The sequence below is a fragment of the Camelina sativa genome, chromosome 2 (genome assembly GCF_030686135.1).
Source record: "Camelina sativa cultivar CO46 ecotype springtype chromosome 2, ASM3068613v1".
In the NCBI taxonomy this organism is placed as follows: domain Eukaryota; kingdom Viridiplantae; phylum Streptophyta; class Magnoliopsida; order Brassicales; family Brassicaceae; genus Camelina; species Camelina sativa.
In genome coordinates this window covers 19,289,498-19,310,137 of record NC_141881.1, presented here as the reverse complement: position 1 = coordinate 19,310,137, position 20,640 = coordinate 19,289,498, and the positions used below count along the sequence as shown (strand labels likewise).

At 31.2% G+C, this 20,640-nt stretch overlaps 2 protein-coding genes and 2 long non-coding RNA genes across 4 annotated transcripts; 1 reads left to right on the top strand and 3 right to left on the bottom strand.

The window, feature by feature from the left end:
• Positions 1-6,338: 6,338 nt before the first annotated feature.
• LOC147948868 (uncharacterized) lies at positions 6,339-7,262 on the top strand. Its single transcript, XR_015573754.1, has 2 exons — positions 6,339-6,529; positions 6,675-7,262. It is a non-coding gene; the product is annotated as an uncharacterized LOC147948868 (long non-coding RNA).
• A 498-nt stretch (positions 7,263-7,760) lies between these two features.
• Positions 7,761-8,568, bottom strand: LOC147948867 (uncharacterized). The gene is made up of 2 exons (XR_015580685.1): positions 8,443-8,568; positions 7,761-8,111 (listed from the first exon to the last, which is right to left on the bottom strand). It is a non-coding gene; the product is annotated as an uncharacterized LOC147948867 (long non-coding RNA).
• Positions 8,569-9,831: 1,263 nt separating this feature from the next.
• Positions 9,832-14,811, bottom strand: LOC104725630 (fumarate hydratase 2-like). The gene is made up of 17 exons (XM_010444307.2): positions 14,537-14,811; positions 14,334-14,451; positions 14,101-14,250; positions 12,521-12,631; positions 12,313-12,396; positions 11,935-12,033; positions 11,803-11,853; positions 11,685-11,710; positions 11,514-11,595; positions 11,285-11,379; positions 11,129-11,195; positions 10,995-11,045; positions 10,798-10,893; positions 10,585-10,683; positions 10,450-10,479; positions 10,291-10,356; positions 9,832-10,171 (listed from the first exon to the last, which is right to left on the bottom strand). Exons 1-17 carry the CDS (start codon positions 14,698-14,700, stop codon positions 10,085-10,087), a joined length of 1,476 nt encoding a protein of 491 aa, XP_010442609.2. The 5' UTR covers positions 14,701-14,811; the 3' UTR covers positions 9,832-10,084.
• An 831-nt stretch (positions 14,812-15,642) lies between these two features.
• On the bottom strand, positions 15,643-19,967 carry LOC104725620 (fumarate hydratase 2). Its single transcript, XM_010444297.2, has 17 exons — positions 19,636-19,967; positions 19,426-19,543; positions 19,198-19,347; positions 18,324-18,434; positions 18,097-18,180; positions 17,640-17,738; positions 17,479-17,529; positions 17,353-17,402; positions 17,194-17,275; positions 16,965-17,059; positions 16,814-16,880; positions 16,680-16,730; positions 16,489-16,584; positions 16,306-16,404; positions 16,187-16,216; positions 16,020-16,085; positions 15,643-15,902 (listed from the first exon to the last, which is right to left on the bottom strand). Exons 1-17 carry the CDS (start codon positions 19,794-19,796, stop codon positions 15,816-15,818), a joined length of 1,497 nt encoding a protein of 498 aa, XP_010442599.1. The 5' UTR covers positions 19,797-19,967; the 3' UTR covers positions 15,643-15,815.
• Positions 19,968-20,640: the final 673 nt, after the last annotated feature.

The window sequence follows — 20,640 nt, the reverse complement described above, 5'->3', positions numbered from 1 at the left end:
TAATAAAAACAAAAAAAAAAGCTAATGTTGGTCAAAGTTTGATCTTAGAAATTCACCAAAATTATAATATTTATGAAAAGTTACATTTATATGAATAGATATAACATTTCAACAAGTAGGTTAATTTTAAAATAATCAACTATGATGAAAGATTGTATATATCAATAAATTTATATGAAAACAAACATATTAATTATTATACCGGGCGTAGCCCGGAGTTTCCCCTAGTCTTCATAAAGGAAACTAAGGGAGATATCTAAAGAAATCAATGAAATCTGTTTTATATTACCATGTTTACGTTTTGATTACAATAAAAGAAAATTTAATATTTAGGACCTTAATCTCCATAAAGGATACTAAGGGAGATGTCTAAGGGAGATAGTTTAGGAAACAATATCTCATTATAGGTAGTCCTACTTAAAGAAAAGAAAAGTTATATTAATTAAAGAAAAATAATGTGAATTTGAGAAGAGATTTCATTATAGGTGATAAACTTTCCATATAATTCAGATTGCTTGTATATTTTTCACTAATATTTTCAAGACAGTTAAGTTATTTTCTGAAACTGATATTTGGCAAAATCTTTTATCCTACAAAATCAATCACGATAAACAATATTATCTATATGTACATGCACAATCGAATATTTTTCCATTTAGTTATATAAAATAATTGTCCACAGGTCATTCTATAAGTTTTGAAAATGATACATTGTATAATATTTCTCTATGTATTATTTTGGTATATTTATCTATTTATTTATTTCACATATTATTATCCAACTAAAATTATACAATCTAAATAATCTATATATACATTTTAAAGACATTTATGAAATAAATCCTGGATTTGGAACTTATTTACAATCATGCCATTAACATTAATTTTATAATTATCTTTTATTTTAAATAATATCAAATTAGGAATCTAACTTAAAAAGATTTTCTCCTAGTCAAATTTCCAAAAGTATTGGACTAACACCCATTAGCATTATATATTTTATATTTAACTAATCTATTCTATAAAAAACTGTTGATAATAACTTATTTTCATGTGTTTGAAAGTTCAAGTGATTCAACTGTTTATAATAAATTTAATTTTTAAAAAATTTGGGGCCCGAACTGACACAAATTGTTAAAAAAAAATTTACTTCTCCAAATCAGCATAACTTAGGAAGAGAGTTTACCTTCTCCAAATCAGCATAACTTAGGAAGAGAGATTTTATTAATAAATATACTCCTGCGGGGCTCGAGCTGACATAAATTGTTATAAAAAAAATGTATATAGATAAACCACTATATGTAGACAATGGAAATTATACACTACACAATGTATTGATGTAAAACTATAGTAGATTAAAATACAAAATATATCATATATATCTATAGTTAATATAATAATGAAATTTTATTTTGCATTTCTAAACAAAAAATACAATCCCGCGGTGTACCGCGGGTAAATATCTAGGGGGGTGTATTGAAATAATGATTTTGGAGAATTTGATGGGATTTAGAAAATTTGAAATTTTGATAGATTTTAGGGAAGTTGATATGATTTATAGTAAAATTCTTTGAAATCCCACCTAAAACCATGAGATTTGGATTTGTGTATTTTTAACTAAACAAATCCTCTCAAATCCTCCAAAATCCCTACAACTTATTAAAATCCAAATCCACAAACTGTTTTGAATAACAGTGGATTTTAAAGTAGATTTTAAAATCATCATTTCAATAACAGTGGATTTCAAGAGACTTTTTAAAATTCATGATTGAATAACATAGGATTTGTAACTTTTACACAAATCACTTAAAATATCAAGTTGAATACACCCCCCCTAGTATCTCAACATTTTAAAAAATCAAAAATCAAATTCTAAAAAGTGTTATCAACTTATTTTTTTGTAATTCTAGTTTCCTAAATTATAGTTTCGGTGGAAGACTCTGCCTAAATACATGATCCGGATAAGGTACTGTTTGGTTCCGATTTTTTGGTTAAATATAACTCATGTAATATATCTGTTTGGCTACAGGATTTATACATATTCTTATTCTGTTTTCAGTGGCATTTCATTGTAATAATGTCTAACCCTATGCCTTTTTATTTAAAATACTTCCCTTTTAATAGTATAGAAGTTTGATGTCAAAGTTACTCGTTAACAAGATCGTGACATGTGTCAATTGTATCATTCAAATATTGACACATGTCAATTCCAAATTTATTGATATTTAAAAAAATAAAAATGTAAAAATTCAAAATCTATCATAAAAAAGTTTTATATAAAAGGAAAATAGAGAAAAAAAAAACATAATTTTATTTAAAATCTTTGAAAAAAAAACTTTGTAAACTTCCAAATGTAAAACAAAAGTTTTGTTTTTAACAGTTTTAAAAATATTAAAAGGTAATTATAAAAAAAATTATAAAATTTAAACAGCTTTAAAATTTAGAAAGATCATTATATACATATATATATATATCATAAGATTCTAAATTAAAACTTATTTTAATTTTAACTTGCTAATTTTACAAGAAAAATGAATAATTTTTATATAAGATAAAAAAATGATTGTGAAAATTATACAATTAATTACTGTTTCTAGGAAAATGTAAATACTCACCTTTACATAATGAAAAAGATTGTTGAATTAAAAAAAAAATAGATTGTCCCATATTTTTTTCACCAATCAAATAATTTATTCAAAAAGACTAATATTGTAATATATAAGATTGGAGTATGTAAGATTAACCTATGCGTTTTTTAACTATAAAAATGTTAAAGTGAAGAGACATATAATAGGTTATTTAATGTGTTCATAAAAACAATTTGTTGGTAGTAGTAAAGACTAAAGAAATAGTAAATATATTCGTATGTACAAATACACTTTTAGTGGTACAAATACACTTTTAGTGGTAATGTAGATAGTAGATTTGTAAATAGATATACATTAGTGTATTATAGCAAAAACAAAAATAACTATTTTCTATAACTGAAAGTTTATTTCTTTACTTTTATATTTTTTTTTACTTACAAAAAGAATTAAATATATATTCTTTGTTAAATTAAATTTAATTTTAATAACTTTGAACTCATCTACAACTATTTTCTTTAACTAAAAGTGTATCTACTTACTTTTTTTTTCAACCATACAATAAATTAAAAGTAAATTCCTCGGTTAGTTGCTCAAGCCAAAAGGAAAGGGTTTACCAAAGAAACTTCAGAGATAAGAGAACGCGACGCACGGGCAAGACAATCCGCCTGCGTATTTGATGCACACGGAATCTAAAAGATAGAGAATAGTGGGAAAGACTCCAGCGAGTTAAACTCATCGAGCATATTGGATCAGGACGACAAATCTTCAGGGAACTTCACTATAGTGAGTAACTCAGCACAACCAGTCTCGAAATGTTGACAAGCGATCCTGACAGCATGTATCCGCTCTATGGCCCACAACAACGCTTCTAACTCCGAATGCAGGGAGAGGGGTTTGTCTTAGACACTTGGCCCCCAAAAACAGGTTCGCTCCTCACCAATGCAACACCACCAGCCCAATCCTGAATGCACATTGGTTGTTATCCAAGAACCATCAATCTGACAACAAGGTGAAGAAACCTGGACATCCGAAGACGGAGATGGAGTTGACATGACCGCCGTAAAAGAGAGCGCCTCTTCTCAGGCTAATTTATCGCCTAAAGTATGAGCAATTGTATCATCCGCCTCGATCTCTAAACCTCGAAAAACTTTTTTATTTATGGCCTTCCAGATTGCCTATAAAATCGATGGTAATTGAAGAAGCTGATCAGGATCACCCTTTTGAGATGCATCCCTCCAGAAAAAAAAATCCTAATTCGAGTACACCAACTCATATGGAAAACCCTCTGACGAGATCGGAGTCGGAGTTAAATTCCAAACTTCACACGAGCAAGGGCATTTAATCAAAACATGATTAATGGTTTCAACCGCAGAGTCGCATATTTTACACCAAATATCACATTGGACATTTCGTTGTATTTATTTAATTTTATAGATAACTTTTATTTAGTAAAAATATTTACTTTATAATATTTATTAAATTTAATTTATTTTAAAAACTCTAAACCCACACAACGGAAAAACCTGGTTACTCTCTAGGAATCGGCATCAGAGACGAAGAAATCGGTTCTGTACGTAGCGTTCATTCCCCTTATTTCTTCCTGGAGGAGAATGTTCTTCCTTTTGGATCAGCAGTGTTTGCTGCCTTAGCTAAGATGTATCTACTAGAGCATCGTCAGAATCAAACTAAGTCTGGATATTGAAAAAAGTACTAAAGAAACTTAGGGGGCTGTATTCAAAACAGAATTTAGGAGGATTTGTGATTTTTTTCAAAATTCCCCTATTATTCAACTAGTGATTTTAAAATTACATTTCAAATCCACTGTTATTATATATGAAATTTGTTAATAATCATTCAAAATCACTCACAATCCACTGTTATTCAATCAACAATTTGCAAAAATCATAACAAATCCACTGTTATTCAAAACCAAATTCTCTTTAAAAAAAAAAAAAAACATAATTGTGATTGTGAGAGACTTTGGGTACATTTTTGTAAGGGAAATCCTATTTAAAAAATCTCACCTTCCATTGGGTGTTTTTGAAGGATTGGTTTAAAAAGAAAAATTACGAATTGCAAAATTCTGGGCTCTCTCTCTACCTTTCTCTGTTCTCTTCTCCTCTCTTGTTTCTGGGCTCTCACTCTTCTCCTTTCTCTGTTTTTCTTGTGTGTTAATTATGGGTTTCACGTCTTGTTTTATTTTATTTTATTAGGGTTAGTTGTTGGGTATATATACTCTCGAGATTAGGGTAAAGGTTTCATGATGCAAATTACGGTGGTGTCTGTTCCGATCAAATTGCCAAAAAACCAAAAGCCAACCTCTATACATATGAATATGTTCAACTTATTCTTTGTGTTATGCTATATGAACACCTCTCGTTTGGACTTGAGAATCTCTTGAAAACCCACTTAAGTCTCACCAAATCTCATCAAATCACAAACTATTTTTTTTTTCAAAAATAGAAAATAATAATAAATCCATCAAACTACCTTAAAAACTCACTCTAAATCTCCTAAAATCCAGAATATCATAAATCCTTCAAAATCCTTCCAAATTCTGTTTTGAATACACCCCTCTTAGATTCTTTTTAAGTCTCTTAGTTGTTTGCCTTCATAAGTAAAGCTATTGTAACTTTTGAGAAATCACTTGTGATAATAAAATTGTAAGTAATGAGTCTCACTCTCACATGGGTAAGGTGCATGTGATGGAGTCACTGGACACATAGTCGTTTTTTTTGTGATCGGTAATACTATTACCGGACCAAAAGAAAAAAAAAAAGATTTGTGTAGTTTTTTTTTTCTTCATAATTATAATCTGTATATTCAGAGAACCTATGTCTATCCATTAACAGAAAAAATGTTTTGTTTTGTATTTTTATAAATTTTAAGTTTGCCTTTTTCCTAAAATTTGGATAAAGATAAAAGATGAATCACTACAAGAAAAACTCTTCAAAGCCACAAATCAGCCACAAACCTTCTATAGCTATCATATATTAGACACAAAGCAGACACAAAAAAATATTGTGGCCAATTTGTAGCTAAATTGTGGCAATTTAGCCACAAAAATTATTTTATGGCTAGTTGTAGTTAATTAGCCTCAAATTAGCTAGAAACAAGTATGTGGCTAATATGCAACAATCTTTGCCATAATTTTTTTGTGGCTTATTATCAACACATTGTGTTTCAAAGATATTTGTAACTATTTCTTGGTTAATTTGTGACTTTTTATGTTTTTTTCTTCTCATATTCTGTAAACCTTAAATTAAATTTAAAATCCAAACATTAAACCTCAAATTCAAATCCAAAACTCAAAATAATAAACAACAAACCTAATATCAGTGTAATAGTGATATTTCAATATGATATATATTATTTTTATGTATAAACCACAATCTAAACAAAGTATATAATTATTATATATATTAAAAGTCCAAATTTTTTTCCTAAAACATAAATTGTAAACCTTATACTATAAATCATAAACCATAATTAAGACCAAAATATAACCAATATAAAAAATCAGTTACATATATTACTTTACATTAAATCATTCAAGAATGTTAGGCTTTCTTACAACGCCATATATGGTACTGAATTCATTTTTGGCTAAGTCGAACTTTCTAGTTTTTTTTTTAAAACATAGCCACGAATGGCCACGTAAATGTTTGTGGCTATATTATCAATTTTTAAAACCCTAGATCATTTATTTACCTTTCTCTACTTATACGTTTATCTTTTTCATTTTACAGCGACCTACCCTTCTTTTCTCTTTCTTTCCCCCAAACTAAGTGAATCATACTTCTTCTCCTTTATTGTCTGATCAAGTTTGGTCATGTTGTTGTCTTCTAGTTTTTACTGGTTTTGGAGGCCAGAAGGATTTAGATTCTGTCAAAGTTACGGAGAATTGGAAATCGGAGAAAGCTGATGAAATTGAGACAAAGGTTAGTATTTTTTTTCTTATGGTTGTTTACAGATCTGAGTTATCGGTAACTAGATCTAACTTCTTTGTACATATCTCTTGTCTATTGATTTTTTTTTATTTTAGTTCTTAGTATAACTAATAACAATTTTATTCTTAATTAACAGATCTGGCTTTGGATCTTCATGTGAGATGTCGTCACATATGAAAATCTGTGAATTGGTGATGATGCGGTGATGAGATCTGGAGATTTGGAGACGAATTTGTTATGGAAAGTGTTGGAGATTGTGGGTCTTGGAATCTGTCAACTCTTTGAGATCTGAAATTGAGAAACAAGACATGAAGATACAAGACCATGCAGAGGGAGAAGGAGCGAAGAAGATGGTGGGAGAAGGAGTGAAGAAGATGGTGGGAGAGTAAAAGAGCTATCAGAGCCATTATCCGGCGGAGTTATAGTGCCAGTGGTTCATGTGATGGCTTTTGGTCCTGTGGCGGGTTGTTGGCGGTGGCTGTGCTAAGAACCGTTCCATTCCGAGATGGAATTTTGTTTTTGTATTTTATGTTTTAATTTAGTTTTTTTTTTTAAATCAAATTTATAAGATAGCCACAACTCTATTTGTGATTATTAGTGTCAAATATAATCCATGAAAAGCCACTAAATTTTAAATAGCTACAAAGCTATAGCTATAACATTTTTCTGTTGCAATTTGTGGCTATAATAGATACAAATATGTTTGTGGCATATTTGTGTCTAATTGCCTCAAAATATTTTGTGGCTAGTTCATAGCAATTTGTCCGCGGATAGACACAAGTATCAGATAGCTACGAGCTCAAAGACACAAAAAACATTTGTGGCTTTTTGTGGATATTAGCGTAATAGCCACAAATATATGGACAAAGCCACAAAAAAATTTATGTCTATATGCAGTTTTTCTTGTAGTGAATGTGTAACATGACACTCGCTCGCATAAGATCCAAAGCTGATCATCAAAAAGAAGAGACAATTTAGCAAAGACAGAAAACATGAAGAAATGCTGGAGAATTCGATCGGAGAGAACAGAACATAAGGGGGAGGAACAAACAATTTAATCAGAGAAGTAAAGAGAAACTAGGGTTCTGGAACTAAATTGAAGACGATGAATGACGAGAGACAGAGACAGAGAGAGACGTGAGAACAGAGAACACAAAGTCTTTATTATTTCCTCCGTCAATATAGATAATATTTCAAAGACATAACCAAACTCTTCTTCTTCTTTTTTTCTTTTTTTAAAAAAGCTTTTTATTAAATTGCAAAAAGAAAGGAAAAATATACAAAAGCCTAGCCCGGCTTTAGAGTTATTAGATAATGGGCCTGAAGCCCATAAGTTTAAAAACCCAGCATAATCTCTTATAAATCTTATAAACCAAACTCTTCTTCTTATCCTTATAAATCTATGCAGAGGAGCTTCCGCCAACATCATCATCATCATTATCATCATCATCATCATCCTCCTCCTCCTCCTCCTCCTCTACATTTTGTCCTTCTGTCTTTTTAATCTCTTCCTTTTTTTCCTCGTTCTTTTTCCTTTCTTCCTTTTCTTCATTTTTTGTGCCAGGGATCATTCCTTAAAAAAATATATATATATATATATATATATATATATATATATATTATTAACAAAGGCAAAACGGTAATTCAAACGGTCATCTTCTCCCCACAATCCAGCTACTGTAAAACCTTAAATTTATGGCCGCCAACTTTTTTTTAGCTCAATTTCTACCCATTTTTTCTTCTTTTCAATTGAATATGACATAGAAATAGTAGATCTCTACTCTTAACATCATATTTTAAGTAGAAAATCAAATCAAAATCGAATTTTTTTTTTCGATCTTTTGAATCAGAGTTTCAAGTAAAATAAAATGAAGTCAAAAACTACAAAGGATTAGACGATTCACCTGCAACCATTGTTCCTATCACTACAGAAAAAACCATGCTCTTTCCCGCGTCTTTTGCGAACCTTAGCACTTCGTCTTTGTGAGGCACACGACGCATATTTGTTTGTTTTTTTTTTTGTATATATTGAATTGTAACTCCCCATGATATTTTTTTTATAGGAAAAGTTTTTTGAGATTTAATTCTCTTTTTTTTTTGGTAGAATGAGATTTAATTCTCTTTTGACCAAAAAAAACATTTCTCAAATCTCCTCTTCATAATATTTATTTTATTTTTTTGTTTTCTTTTAATCAGAAAATTAAAAAACTATTCTGTCCCAAAAAAACATTTCTCAAACCTACTTTAGTCTAATCTCTTATAAATTAATAGAGAAGCACTCTCACCAAAAAAACTAAGATGTCGCACTCACAGAACTTTTGTACCTTTTTAATAAATGCTATCACTTCTCATTAAGTCATTATTATTTACATAAAGATGTCATTAAAATATATGAGACTATGTTTTTTTCCCTTAGTCTTTAAAAATAAAAGATTTAATCAACTAATAAAATCCAAAAATGTATTTAATTATCACTTCCATAACCTATTTAATTATTAAAAGTAAACTGCCTTTCACAAAAAAATATAAACCATTTGTTTAATTTTTGAAATGCTAAAGATTCTCCTATTTTGAAAAAGTCTGATGACTATTCAATTATATTTAGAAAAATTAAATGAATAAATTATCACAATAATTATAAAAGTAAATTACATACCACAAACAATTTAAACTTATTCATCTATTTAACTTTTTAAAATGCAAAACTTATTCTCCAGTTTAAAAAAATCCTATAACTATTCAAGTATATTTAAAATTAATTATCACAATATAATCTTAGAATAAATAACATTTCACAAAAAATCTTATAACTATTCACCAATTTAAATTTTTGAAAAAAACCTTTTTCTCCTATTTAAAAATTTCAATGACTTTTTAAATATATGTGACTCAGCAATCTTAACATGGTATCCATGTTATTGAATTTTTTGAAAACCCTAGACAATCATGTTTCCCTATAAGTTTTCACCAGAACTACACTTTTTGATTATTTACAACTTTTTATATAGTTTTCTCATTGCATTTTTACACTTAGGATTAGTTTAAATTAAATTAATTAGTCTAAAAATATTTCTTTATCTATTAAATAACATAGTGATGTAGATAACCATGTGAACCATAAAAGAAGTGAATTTGATTTTAGAAACACAAAAATACATCAACATTTTCTCCACTACGTTGAAATTTTATTTCACGTTCAATATTTTACGGGTGAAACATATTTTTACACAAAATAAACGCAAACTTGAATAAAAAAAAATTTTACTTACAGATTTTGTTTATACAAACAAATCTTAAATCTCAAATAATAATATTATTCATAATATTTATTTTATCCCGCACTATGTGCGGGTTGGTACCTAGTTTTCTTTTACAAGACAAATTCACTAACTGCAACTACTAATCACACTAACTGCAACTACTAATCAGCCATTCAACCATCACCGACTCTTCTCTCAAACCTTCAAATGATTTCAATATTGTAATATAAAAAACACACACATCACTTAGTAGTAATTGGTGAAGCTATTGGCTCCATTATAATGTTTAATCAGATGGGCCAAGCATCTTCTCGGGAACAACAAGAGTATCAAACTCTTCCGAAGTAAGAACACCTAAGTCCATAGCTGCAACCTGTATAATAAAAATGAAAGTCAGATTTAGGGATCTTATTATATGCATCAATTTCAGTTGTGTCTCTAAAAACGATTTATTTTGTTATGAATCTTTTATATCGTTTGTTGTTTAATTACCTTCAATGTGCATCCTTCTCTGTGAGCTCTCTTGGCAACTGCTGCAGCATTGTCATAGCCGATTTTCTAGTAAAAGAATACAAGGATTCGAGAAATTAGCATTGAGGTTTATATATTCAATGATGACTTGACAAAGAAGTTAACTATTTGTAGACTTACAGGATTCAATGATGTCACAAGCATAAGAGACTACAAAGAAATACATAAAACAAAGGAATTAATTAGTTCCTATAAATCATTTCCGCAATTGGATAATTTTAAGATAAATAAATGATCGAGACCGAAGAAGCCTACCTCGTGCAATAACCTTGAGATTCTTTCTCTGTTGGCCTCAATGCCTCTCACACAGTTTTTCTCAAACGAAGCTGAAGCATCTGCTAGTAATCTAATGGACTGTATCAAATATGCGAGATCAAATGGTTTCGATTGACATATTATATATATATATATATATATATATATAATAAAAAAGAAAAGAGATGAACAATGAAAGAGTATAATAAGTACATGTAAGAGAGCATTTGCTATCACCGGCTTGAATACGTTCAATTCAAAATGACCATTTGAACCACCAATTGTCACAGCTACATGGTTTCCCATAACCTAGAAACGATGCAACCCAGAGAGTGATCAGGAACAAGACAACCTTAGCTATTTAAAAACTATATGTCAGTAAATCTTTTAATTTGATGATAGGAACTTACTTGAGCACAAACCATAGTCAAGGCCTCACACTGTGTAGGATTCACTTTTCCCTGAGAATTAAAGTTTGTTAATATAAAGGGATTTAAAGGTCTATGCGTATAGCTAGGAGAAAATAGGAAATATGCATTCATACAGGCATAATACTGCTTCCTGGCTCATTTTCAGGTAGAGAAAGTTCACCAAGACCACATCTTGGGCCACTATATGAAAACATGATAGAAACATTAGAAAACATTATACATCTTGAAGAAAGAGAGAAAAGAAAGAAAAAAAAATATTTGATACGTACCTTCCAAGAAAACGTATATCATTAGCGATTTTCATCAAAGATGTGGCGATTGTGTTTAGAGATCCACTGGTTTCAACACAAGCGTCGTGTGCAGCCTGTAAAAAGCAGAATAACGTAACAACTGCTTTCATATATTTCATTTAAAAGCATCAGTATGGTAAGGAACCCAAAGCAAGAGCTAGGGAGGAGTTTGGACATGGATGATGATGAAGGCGGTTTAGTGACTAACCAAAGCTTCAAACTTATTTTCAGCAGTGACAAATGGCAAGTCTGTTTCTTCAGCAACTGCAGCAGCTATCTTTACATCGAACCTATACATATATATTACTATTGTTACATCTAGTGGAATAATAAGAGGAGATGAACTTGGGATGCTAATAATATTATAAATTAGTTATACCCAACAGCGGTTCCACCTTGCGCAAGCTGGGACAAACATTTCTAACAAGTTTAGAGCTCTATATAATTGGAGAAGTACATGACATCAGATCTTCCAAAGGTATCATTAATTTCCAAACCTGATAGATGCGGGGTAGAGTACATGCGACTCTATGAAGTCCATACTTCACCTACAATCATCAGATCCAAACTTTTAAAAAGTATTTCTCACTTTTGTTAATTATGGATAGAAAACAGAACAAATAATTTACTTGAGTAGCATAGCCGCCAAATTCTTGTCCTAGTGTCAAAGGTGTAGCATCTTGAGTATGAGTTCTTCCAATTTTCACAATATCTTTGAACTCGAAGGACTGCGAGAAACCAAACAGGAGGAGATCGATCAGTTAAAAAAGATGTCAGAATGCAGAGCAAATAGACTCTGACGTTTGAGTGCATTTGCAATATAAACATGACATGTAAAGTTGAACTCCAAAGTGTCAAGGTCAGAACATGTAAAGTTGCAAAATATAGAGAGCTCTCAAATATTAAATGGTAAAGCAAGTTTCATGTTAAAATAGTAGTGAGTTGCAAAATATAGCGACTACATGCATCAACTGTATCACTTGAGCAAGAACGTAAAAAGGTCCGACCTTGGACTCCAAAGTGCTATGCAGAAATTTCAAACTAGGAATCAGCCTCGTAGTAATCTCGGTAGCAGCTGCAATGTGCATGACCTAGAAAAAACGAAAATAATACGACAGTCAAGTATACTACAACAGAGAGGGAAAGCAAGCAATTCAACGAGACTTAATTAATCATGCAAAATTATTGGTAATGAAAATGCAATCCAAAGCTTACAGTCGGGAAAGTGTCATTAGAAGATTGTGATCTGTTCACATGGTCATTTGGGTGCACAATTTTTTCACCTCGTTTATAACCAAGAATCTCAGCTGCTCTATTAGCAATGACCTGTCCAGAGCAAAAGCACAAATCTTAATTGCCTCGCAAACCTTTTCTTGTATAACACATAAGAGCAACTCCAACCATGCATCAAATTTAGTGTTAGAGTAACACCAAATTTCTTTACCAAAAATAAATAACACCAAATTTAGTGTTACATTGTTTTGTTTTTTTTCATATGCATTTCCAACCACAACACCACATCTTACACTTAAAAAACATTATTTATTTTATAATTAAATCTAAGAGTTTTTTTAATATTTTTGATAGATACCAAATAATCTTAGAAGACAAATGTTAACTTAAATATAAAATTACAATTGATAGTAAAAATCATAAAATCATATTTTATATAAATCAATATTTCATATTATTTAGAATTAAAGTTCATAATAAAGATACAAAATATTGATAATATATATTTTCGAACCAAAACAATAATTTAATTATATTACTAAACCGAGAAAACACAACTAAAATAATACATATATGTGTTTTTAGTGTTTTCTAAATAGTGCCACACCATATTAGCATATTTGGTAGAATACCGTCCATAGAACACGAAAAAAATTATGTTGTGAGTTGTCATTGAATTTGTCGTTCGATGGGATTCAATATTAGTATATTGTTAATGTTGTGGCATTCGAGATATTGGAGTTTCTCTTTATTAAACGGACCAACTTGAATCGTGGGAGCTGGTAAATCATATAAGTAACTTTTTCTAATCCAAAAGTCAAAAAGTATTTTTTTCCTTGTAAATGTGCAACCAATCATGCATAAACTAAAGTAGTTTGTGAGTAATAAAAAAATCGAATCCTTAAAACAAAAATATCTAGTCCTAATTAGAATATCTCTAATTCATTCCACAAGAAATGTTTTAAGAACAAATATCAAAACCGAACTTTCGCTGTTATCTATAATATTGACGTTAAAAAGTAGATCAGATGACATTTTAGTTGTTAAGTATATAATTACATATGGTTAGTTGTTGACTTGTTGTACTCCTTTAATTTAACTTCATCAATTGGCTTAAATATATGAATAAAATAGTTAGTCTATGCCAAAAACGAGTAATTGTTATCTATCATTGGTTACAAAATTTTACTCTATACTTTAGTTTTGGATAAGCAAAGTAATTATAGAGAATGAACGCGCGTCAATGTTGATATCAAAAATTTTAATGAGTGTTTTATCCATTTTTTGTTTCGTGTATATTTAATTATTGTTCTTGAAAACAGTTTGAATTTTCATTTTACATTCAAAAGAGATTATAAAAATCTATATCTAATAAAATTCAAAAAGACGAAGCCGTTAGATATTGTTAATTTAAAACTATATATCTGTTTTCTAAGATGAAATATGCAACATGTCAGTTAAAATATTTTGCCTCTAGTCTAATGTTTTTGGATCCGCCATTGGTAACACTTGTATGAGATCATACAAGATATATCTCTATACCAACACTGCACAAATATTACCTCATTAGCGTTCATATTAGTCTGAGTGCCACTGCCAGTTTGCCATACAACAAGTGGGAAATGATCATTGAGCTTTCCCTCTGCTACTTCTTGTGCAGCTTTCATTATGGCTTCCCCAATCGTTGGGTCAAGACCATACTCCATGTTAACCTAAAACATCATCGTCAACTCATAAACCAAAACGAAAAAGCAAATTTATTACACAGAGACTTTAAGACTTTTAGTGCAGAAACCTTGGCAGCACATTTCTTCAAAACGCCAAAAGCCCGGATGATTGGTTCGGGCATTCGCTCGCGATCACCGCCTATATCAAAGTTCTGAAGCGATCTCTGCGTCTGAGCTCCCCATAATCTGACATACAGAACAACAAAAAGAATGTGAGAAAAATGTTTTACGTACGTCACACGGATCAGAATGTTTTCGTTAAGATCCCAACTTATCGGAAGGAACTTGGATCGGCCCGAAGGTATCCCTCTCCTCCCTAAACGACGTTGAATAATATCTACGTTGTTGTTCATCTTCTTCTTTCTTGAGGGTTACGTCTGCAACTTCAGATGGGGTTTTTTTCTCTCCTTCAAACTGCATTATCGAAATGGTCATGACTACTACTAATACAACTGCCACGTTGGGCCTCTTAAATGTGTAATTTTTCTCTTAATCATCATCATCTGATTTATATTGACATTTTCTTTGGTCGTGGCGTATTGTGAGGGTTAATTGTCGTGGCATAACATGGTTGGTTTTAATGTCTTTGTCCAATGACGAAGCACTAGGCTAGTAATGAAACCGAAGAGACAAGTTTCATTTTCTTTTATACAAAAAAATAATAAAACGTTTCATTTTATTTGTATAATTTAATTTACACTAGATAATTTACCAATCACAATAGACCACGATCGACAATATATTATTCCAACCATTATCTTTTATACGAGCATCAACCAAGTATCTGGGACCAATCACAATAAACCACGATCGACAATATATTATTCCGACCATTGTTGTACACGTGCATATAAAAACCCAAATATGCGGGAACCTATGAAATGTTTTAGAATAAAAATCTATTTATAAAATGAAATCTATAAAATTATTTTTGCATGTGACTAATCGTTTTTTTGTTTGTTTACAGAATGTGACAATTATTGTGGTGAACCAATTGAAAACTCTTGATGTTTTACCCACTATGTCTTGCCATCATAATCATATAGCTGTATATATAGTATTATTTATCTTCCATTGAGTCATTTCATGTGAACAGATTGAAATCTCTGACTAATTATTCTAAATGTATTTAAATACAAAAAAAAAATTATGTATTATCAAATACACAATTATTTTGTCAAATACATATATATATATCGCAACTAGGAACACGAGAAACAAATAAAATAGCAAGAGGGATGGCTTAGCTACCATCGCCAGCATCATTATTGGATAATGAATCATCGAGCGCCAACGATATTAGTATTCACATTTAGATTTTTGTATCCCATAATATTAATTGTCTCTATAATGCATCTGGTCATGTAGATGTAGGAATGGAACAGATAACAAAAATTACTAATAATAAGAACAACAGATACATATGTATTGAAAATACAATATGATACTTTTTTGACACACGAAAATAAAGTTTGCAACACACACTTTTTGTAAACGAGAAAGAGTACATAACTTTGTAATTGTTGAAGCTTTTTGGCTCCATTATGATTTTAATCAGATGGACCAATCATCTTCTCGGGAACAACAAGACTATCAAACTCTTCCGGAGTAAGAACACCCAAATTCATAGCTGCAACCTGTATGATAAATTAAAGCTAGATTTAGGGATCCTATAGAGAGCGACAAATATGTTGCTAACAAACTGATATAAACAAAACTTATTTCTTTTGCTGCAAATATATATTATTGTTTACCTTCAATGTACATCCTTCTTTGTGAGCTTTCTTGGCAACTGATGCAGCATTGTCATAGCCGATTTTCTAGTAAAGGAGACAAGCATTGTATATATATATTAATTTATCTGTAATCCTAATGTGAATATGGCTAATGTAAAAGAAAATATAAATATTTGGTAACTTACAGGATTCAGTGATGTCACAAGCATAAGAGACTACAAAAGAATATAAAGAATTGGTTACTGTTAGTCACTTCCATACATGTATAATGTTATGACCCATAAATAAGAAGAAGCCTAGATACCTCGTGCAATAGCTTTGAGATCCTTTCTCTGTTGGCCTCAATGCCTCTCACGCAGTTTTTTTCAAACGAAGCTGAAGCATCTGCTACCAATCTGATGGACTGTAAACGACGCAAGATCAAATGGTAAAGATTGACATAAATTTATATAAAAAAAAAAATGTATAATGAAAAAGATTAATGTACATGTAAGAGAGCGCTTGCGATCACCGGCTTGAATACATTCAATTCAAAATGGCCATTTGAACCACCAATCGTCACAGCGACATGGTTTCCCATAACCTACAATGATGCAACCCAAAGAGTCAGGAACAAGACAACCTTAGCTATTTAAAGTTATATATGTCAGTAAGAGTGTTTTGATGAATGTAACTTACTTGAGCACAAACCATAGTCAAAGCCTCACATTGTGTAGGATTTACTTTTCCCTGAGAGAAATAATCAAAATGAATGAAAAAGAAAAGGTATTGGCAGAGGATAAAAGACCAAATGAACATATATGCATTCATACAGGCATAATACTGCTTCCTGGCTCATTTTCAGGCAGAGAAAGTTCACCAAGACCACATCTTGGGCCACTATATGAAAATTAACATAATAGAAACATAAGAACATAGGACGTCTGAAAGAAAGAACGAAAAAGAAAAAAATTATATACGTGCCTTCCAAGAAAACGTATATCATTAGCGATTTTCATCAACGATGTGGCGATTGTATTAAGTGATCCACTGGTTTCAACACAAGCATCGTGTGCAGCCTATAAAAAGCAGAATAACTTAGCAGGTGATTTCATGTATATCAACCGTTCAGAAGCATCTTGTATGGTGGCACCCAGAGCAAAAGCTGAGAATGAGTTAAGACATAAATGATGTAGGTGATTTAGAGGCTAACCAAAGCTTCAAACTTGTTTTCAGCGGTGACGAATGGCAAGTTTGTTTCTTCAGCTACTGCAGCAGCTATCTTTACATCAAACCTGTACAAAGAGTACTAGTGTTATCAATAAGAGGAGATGAACTTGGGATAAAAAAAAAAATCAGATATGAGTTATACCCTTTTGTAGTGTTTAATCCGGTCCCAACAGCAGTTCCACCTTGTGCAAGCTGTGAAAAATATGTTTAGCAAGTTAGAGCTCTATAAACATTGGAGACGTATCCTCTAGAGATATCATTTCCAAACCTGATAGATGCGGGGTAGAGTACATGAGACTCTATTAAGTCCATACTTAACCTACAATTATGAGATCCAAACTTTAAAAATTATTTCTAGATGGCTTGTGTGATTTTCAGTTTTGTTAGGCAAGCTAGCACAGAAATGAGAAAACAGAACAATTTTTTTACTTGAGTCGCATAACCGCCAAATTCTTGTCCAAGCGTCAACGGTGTAGCATCTTGAGTATGAGTTCTTCCAATTTTCACAATATCTTTGAATTCGAATGACTGCCAGGCCCAGTAACCGAGTAAGATGAGACAAAAAAAAAAAGTCAGAATGCAGAGCAAATAGACTATGCAATTTGAGTGGAAATGCATATGCAACATAAAATGTGACGAGGACTATATAAGGCTAGCTAGGAAAAAAATGCTTAAATACTAAAGTTTCAAATGTCAGAATATGTTCCCTAAATGTAAAATTGCAAAAGCAACACTCAATAAATAGTACCAAATTGGTCACAAGTGTTTCTTGACACCACTAAAGTCAGAGCAATTGAATTTTCATGTTAAAATAATAAGATGTTGCAATTTAGCAACTAGATCAATTGTCACTTGAGAAAGAGTGGGAATTGGGAAAAGGTCTGACCTTCGACTCCAAAGTGCTATGCAAATTTTTCAGACTAGGGATCAGCCTCGAAGTAATCTCGGTTGCAGCAGCAATGTGCATGACCTAGATTAAACCAAAATAATACAGCCTGATTACTAGCACTTGACAGAGCATTGGCCAGTGAGCATACATGTAAGAAAGAAAAGCAATTAAATGAACGTTGAGCATGCAAAATTATTGGAATAGGAATGCAAACTAAAGCTTACAGTCGGAAAAGTGTCATTAGAAGATTGTGATCTGTTCACATGGTCATTTGGGTGCACAATCTTTTCGCCACGTTTGTGGCCAAGAATCTCAGCTGCCCTATTAGCAATTACCTAAAAAAACAAAACAAAAAAACAAAAAAAAAAAACAAAAAGTTAGGATGTTTCCTAATACATGATTGATGCTCGCATCAACATATAATTATTTCATTAGCGGACATTTTTTTACAGTTTAATTAAGAAAAATGAATCTTGTTGTTATAAAAATAAAACATAAAAGTAGAACAAATAAAAAGAAGAGATTTTTTGAAAATTACTCTTTTAGTGTACCCTTTTAAAAAAATGCCTCTTTCATCATCTATTTACCCACTTAAAATTTCGCTTTATTAAATATAAAAATTTACATGCTCATAGTTTTTAGGATAATCGATTAATAAATTATATCTTTGGTTAAAATTAGCTCGTATAAAATTTAATAAAAACTGAACAGATGTATTGTATCTTTGGTTAAAATTAGCTCATAGTTTTTAGGATAATCGATTAATAAATTTAATTTGGTTTCACATTAATCAACTAAAATAATGAGAGAGAGAGAGAAACCAAAAGTTTAATCAAATGTTACGTACTTGAGTGATAAAAATTTTATTCAGTCTCTTTTGTATATATTCTCTTAATTCGATTATCATTCTTTTCACAATTAAATGGGATCTCCATCATAACAAATACAATTAAACACTAGTACTGTAAGAATTGAAGCCGGAAAATTGTTAATTATAATTCTGTTTCTTAGTTTGGGACCACATATTTCCCCCCATGTAGTATTTGCATGAGAACGATCCTACAAAACATATCACCAATATTACTGCATGGAAATTACCTCATTAGCATTCATATTACTCTGAGTGCCACTACCAGTTTGCCATACAACAAGTGGAAAATGATCATTAAGCTTTCCCTCTGCTACTTCTTGTGCAGCTTGCATTATAGCTTCCCCGATCGTTGGATCAAGACCATACTCCATGTTAACCTAAAACATCATCATCAACTCACGACACAAAACGAGAAAGCAAATTTACACAAGAGACTTTAGTGCATATATTAAAACCTTGGCAGCACATTTCTTCAAGACACCAAAAGCACGGATGATTGGTTCGGGCATTCTCTCGCGATTGCCGCCTATTTCGAAGTTCCGAAGCGATCTCTGCGTCTGGGCTCCCCATAACCTAACACACAACAACAATAACAATGTGAAAACGTTTTCCCTCGAGATCAATTAATACCATATAATATATATCGTAAAAATCAGATAACGAACTTATCCGAAGGAACTTGTATCGGCCCGAAGGTGTCCCTCTCTTCCCTGAACGACGTCGAATAAGATATCCCTTGTTGTTCATCTTCTTGCTTGAGGGTTACGTCTGCAACTTCACATGCGTTTTTCTTCTCTCCTTCAAACTGCATTACCAAAGAGGCCATGGCGACAACTGCTAGACAGTAACTTCGGGACTTTTGAACGTATAATTTTTCTCTTAATCATCATTCCTATTTATTGACATCTTCTTCATTCTACAATGTCTTTGTCTAATGGTGGAGCACTGGGCTAGTGATGAAACTGAAGAGACAAGTTTCATTTTTATTTTCTAGTATATATATATATATATATATATATATATATATATATATATTCTTCTTCCAAATTTTAATATCGACCAAGCAGGATAGGCCACGTCAGCTTGTATTCAACAACTTATTTACACGTATGAATATGTAGAGCCACCTGATAGGAAGTGTGGGTCTACTATATAAAATCTAGAAAAGCCTGTTTGCATGTGATTTATTGTTAGCAAACTGATTGAAATTTCTTAGTATGTTTGCCCCAGTGTCTTGCCATCATAATCACAATAGCTGTATGAATTATTATTTATTTTTCATTCATTTTGTGTGAAGTGATTGGAATCTCATACTATATATTTCTTCTAAAATATAATTTTATAATATTTACGTAATCTTGCAACTATGAACAGGAAGGACAAGAAAAATATAGCAAGAGAGAACGGTATACTGATTTTAGTTATCAGTATTTACATTTCCATGGTTCCTTTTAGGCCTGGACTTTTGGACATCGGATCGGTTTCGGGTCAGGTAATTCGGATTTCGGATAATTTGGATATTGATTCTAATATCCATACGGATTATTAGGCATAATCGTTTGGATGTCGGGTCAGTTTCGGATCGGGTTATTCGGATTTCGGATAATTTGGATATTAATTCTAATATCCATACGGATAATTTATAAACTTCGGATCGGATTTCGGGTCGG